Raw genomic sequence first — 3729 nt, 5'->3', positions numbered from 1 at the left:
AGCCGAGCCCCAGTCCTCATGATAGCCTGTGAGAACCCGAATGACCCCATCATCGCTTTATTATTTGTTGTTTGGTGTGTCGAAACAGTGAGTTTAGGCTACGTAGCCTATATAACGATGAATCTTTGAATCCAAAGGTTAAGTTATTAGCTACTCACATTAAGGGCACGTCTTGGCAAAAACATATTCAATAACAGCCTAAGGGTCCATTTGGTATTGGCATTATGTAGGCCTCTATACACTCTCGGAGTTAGATTTAACAACTGTCTTACTGAGGCTTTAACTGTGTATGTTATAAATGAGTGTCAATAACCACCTCTCAACTAGGGCTATCATAAACCAGCACGCATGCGTAAAGGCTCAACTAATGCATAAACGCGCACGTAAAAACAGATAAGTTAACGCGCTCAGAGTGGGTGAAACATTACATACGCCCGTCCGTCTGAGTGCATGAGGAGGGGGGCAAGTAACGTCACATTCCCTTGACCCTCCAATCACCTCGGGGTCTCATTTGATTGGAAGGCGGCAAAGGCTTTAATCTCAGGACTAATTCAGATGCTGCTGAAGGGAGTGTGTGTTTTTTTCTGCTTCTCCCCCCTGCCTGCCGGCGCGCAGTATTACCGAGGACGCGCTCGGACCCGCTGCCACACTGCACAGCGACACTGACGATGAAGCCACAGTACGGTCCCAGCTGCTGCGGATGTTGTTGCTGCTGCTGCTGCTGCTGAGACCCATGCATCGCCGAATCTTTCTTTTTAAGGATTTATTAACCAAAGCTTAAAATCTGCTTCCACTGCCTGATAATAAGAAAAGGAGAGGATTGAGGAGGAAAAGGGTGGCTTTATTTCTGTGTGATGCGTTGGCTCTTGGTTTCTCTTTCTTTTCTTTTCTTTTCTTCTTTAAAAATAATTTACTGAAGATCGCATGTGTTTTTCTACGAGATCAGTGAGAATTGGGTCATGATCACATCGCCCGCGGTCTCTTCTGTACTGAGAAATAGCAGCAGCACGACTCGAGTGTGGGAGAGCAGCGCTTCTGTGGCCGGGGAGAGCAGCAGGGACGCGTCGGCGAAAATCAACAAGCTATTCGTTCACTCCGTTTCTCCCTCGGACCCTTCGCGGCAGGCGAACCGTCTTCCCATCAAGGTTTTGAAAATGCTCACGGCACGGGCAGGACACATGTTACACCCGGAGTACCTTCAGCCTCTGCCGTCAACACCTATCAGTCCTATTGAGGTAAAGAAGCGCTTCTAAAAAATGTGCTTGGCTAGAGAGAGAGTGACTTCGGGAAAATGTATAGGCTACTGTATCAGTTTAAAATGTCCTATGAAACAAATGAAAAATGTGCTTTAATACTGTAACTGTGTAGCCTAATGGCATTTGTTCTGTAGAGCAGCCGATGATTAGCCTAGTGTTGTTTCGCATCTCGTCATGAGACAAGTTTATGCGCAGTGCGTTAAAAGCCTGTGCGTAACGCAAAAATAATACAAATGTGTAGTGTGGATATAAGCAATAATGAATATTCAATTAGACCATATGATGTACGTTCTCAACTAAAACAAAACGACCCAAGCGCTTCAATACATGTTATTAATTGTAATGTTGCTTTATATTTTAACAGCTGGATGCCAAGAAAAGTCCTCTGGCTCTTTTGGCCCAGACGTGCTCGCAGATCGGGAAACCAGACCCGCCGTCCTCCTCCAAGCTGTCATCTGTCACCTCAAATGGATCTAGTGACAAGGAGACGAAATCTGGACCCCTGAAAATGAGTGATATCGGAGCCGAAGACAAATCGAGCTTCAAACCCTACTCCAAATCGTCGGAGAAGAACAAGGACTCGTCCGGCCAAGGCGGCGGTGGAGGAGATAAAACTAGTTTCCGAGTGCCTAGCGCCACCTGCCAGCCGTTCACGCCAAGGACAGGCAGCCCCAGCTCGTGCACCTCCGTGTCCCCGTCGCCGCTATCAGAGGGCAAACAGGGAGACAAGGAGGACAACAAGAAGGACTCCGACAGCAATAATAAAAACAATACGACGACGGAGAGCAACGGCAGCCATAGGATAAGTGGGATTAACTCCGACGGGAACCACCAGCACCAGGAGAACTCATCTGGAGGCAAGACGGTCACGTCAGACTCGGTGTGTGTGACCTCCTCCTCCTCCGTGCTGGGGTCCGGGCTGGTGGCGCCCGTGTCCCCCTATAAACCCGGACACACGGTTTTCCCCTTGCCCCCCGCCGGGATGTCCTACCCGGGCAGTCTGGCGGGCGCGTACGCCGGCTATCACCAACACTTTCTCTCCCCGGGGATGACTTTGGACCCCAGCAAGTCGAGCAGCCAGCTTCTGAGTGCACATCAGTTCGCCAGCTCGCTGGGATGCAGTAAGGCCGGCTCGAGTCCCCTGGCCGGGTCGCCGCCGACTCTAATGTCCGCCAGCCTGTGTCGAGACCCGTACTGTCTGAGCTACCACTGCGCCAGTCACCTGTCGGGCGCGTCCAGCGCCAACTGCGCCTCGCACGACTCCGCGGCCGCCGCCGCGGCCGCCAACGCTTTAAAGTCTGGATACATGATGTACCCGTCGCACTCCTTACACGGCGTGCACCCCTCTTCTTTTGGCGGGCACCCGCTGTACCCGTACGGCTTTATGCTCCCCAACGACCCGCTGCCGCACATTTGTAACTGGGTGTCAGCGAACGGACCTTGTGACAAGCGTTTTTCTTCCTCCGAGGAACTCCTCGGTCACTTACGGACTCACACGGCGTTCGCCGGGACGGAGAAGTTGATCTCGGGATACCCGGGGTCGTCGTCGCTGGCGAACGCCGCCGCGGCCGCCGCCATGGCGTGTCACATGCACATGCCCCACAACGGAGGCCCGGGGAGCCCCGGCGCGCTGGCCCTCCGGTCCCCGCACCACCCGCTCGGACTGAGCGGCCGCTATCACCCCTATTCAAAGAGCCCCCTGCCCACCGGGGCGCCGGTGCCCGTGCCCCCCGCATCAGGAGCCTATTATTCTCCCTATGCCCTGTATGGACAAAGACTCACTACAGCATCGGCGCTGGGATATCAGTAGCTAAAGAGACAAATAATTATACGAACGTTTATAAAGGAGATTTAGGCCTAATGAGTTTTATATTGTACTACTTCATGCAGGGCGGGATCCATGTGGGCTCAATGTATTTATTTGCGATAGCTCCAAGCGTGACAATAATAAAAATAATTCTAATATAATTTGCAAAGGCCTCGATGTGCATTATTTTATATGGAGGAGGTAACTTGAGTTTTGTGTACCAATATTATGCCTGCTGTGATTTTAAAGGCCTTGATTTTTTCTTTCAGATGTTTAGGCCTATGGGACAGTCATTTAGGCTATTTCAGGGCTGGGCTTGAATGCCAAATTGAATGCTAAAGTTTCACACCAATTTTAAATTAAGAGTGTTGCAAATGCTGCTTTAAATGTAGGCCTAGGTTACTGATTACTACAGGTTTTAGCTGGGTTGTCCATAAGAAAGTTGTGATAAGGAAAATCAATATAGGCCTGCTATATTGACACCTGCATCTTCCAAAATTATTGCATTGCCCACATCATATAGCCATTTCGGGACAAGAAAAAATGCTTTTCATAAAGTTATTATTTGCGTTTGTTCATATAGGCTGCTAACATTTCACATTATTTTATTATGAGCTAGAAATGTAAATAGCTACAAATCCAGAATGCCTGAGTCATCAATTAGGA

The 3729-nt window shown here is 49.8% G+C and overlaps 1 protein-coding gene across 1 annotated transcript; it reads left to right on the top strand.

Moving 5' to 3' along the window:
• Positions 1 to 672: 672 nt before the first annotated feature.
• Positions 673 to 3106, top strand: LOC308303249 (zinc finger protein 503-like). The gene is made up of 2 exons (XM_080747577.1): positions 673 to 1235; positions 1621 to 3106. Exons 1-2 carry the CDS (start codon positions 960 to 962, stop codon positions 3064 to 3066), a joined length of 1722 nt encoding a protein of 573 aa, XP_080603703.1. The 5' UTR covers positions 673 to 959; the 3' UTR covers positions 3067 to 3106.
• Positions 3107 to 3729: the final 623 nt, after the last annotated feature.

Source organism: Nannobrachium achirus, assembly GCF_963921795.1.
Source record: "Nannobrachium achirus genome assembly, chromosome: 18".
Lineage (NCBI taxonomy): Eukaryota > Metazoa > Chordata > Actinopteri > Myctophiformes > Myctophidae > Nannobrachium > Nannobrachium achirus.
This window is presented reverse-complemented; position numbering and strand designations above follow the sequence as displayed.

What these genes read in the sequence shown, in the direction of transcription:
- LOC308303249 (XM_080747577.1), top strand. Translation starts at nt 960, where the DNA reads ATGATCACATCGCCCGCGGTCTCTTCTGTACTGAGAAATAGCAGCAGC. An exon ending in CACCTATCAGTCCTATTGAG is followed by an intron (nt 1,236 to 1,620) that starts GTAAAGAAGCGC and finishes ATATTTTAACAG; the next exon opens with CTGGATGCCAAGAAAAGTCC.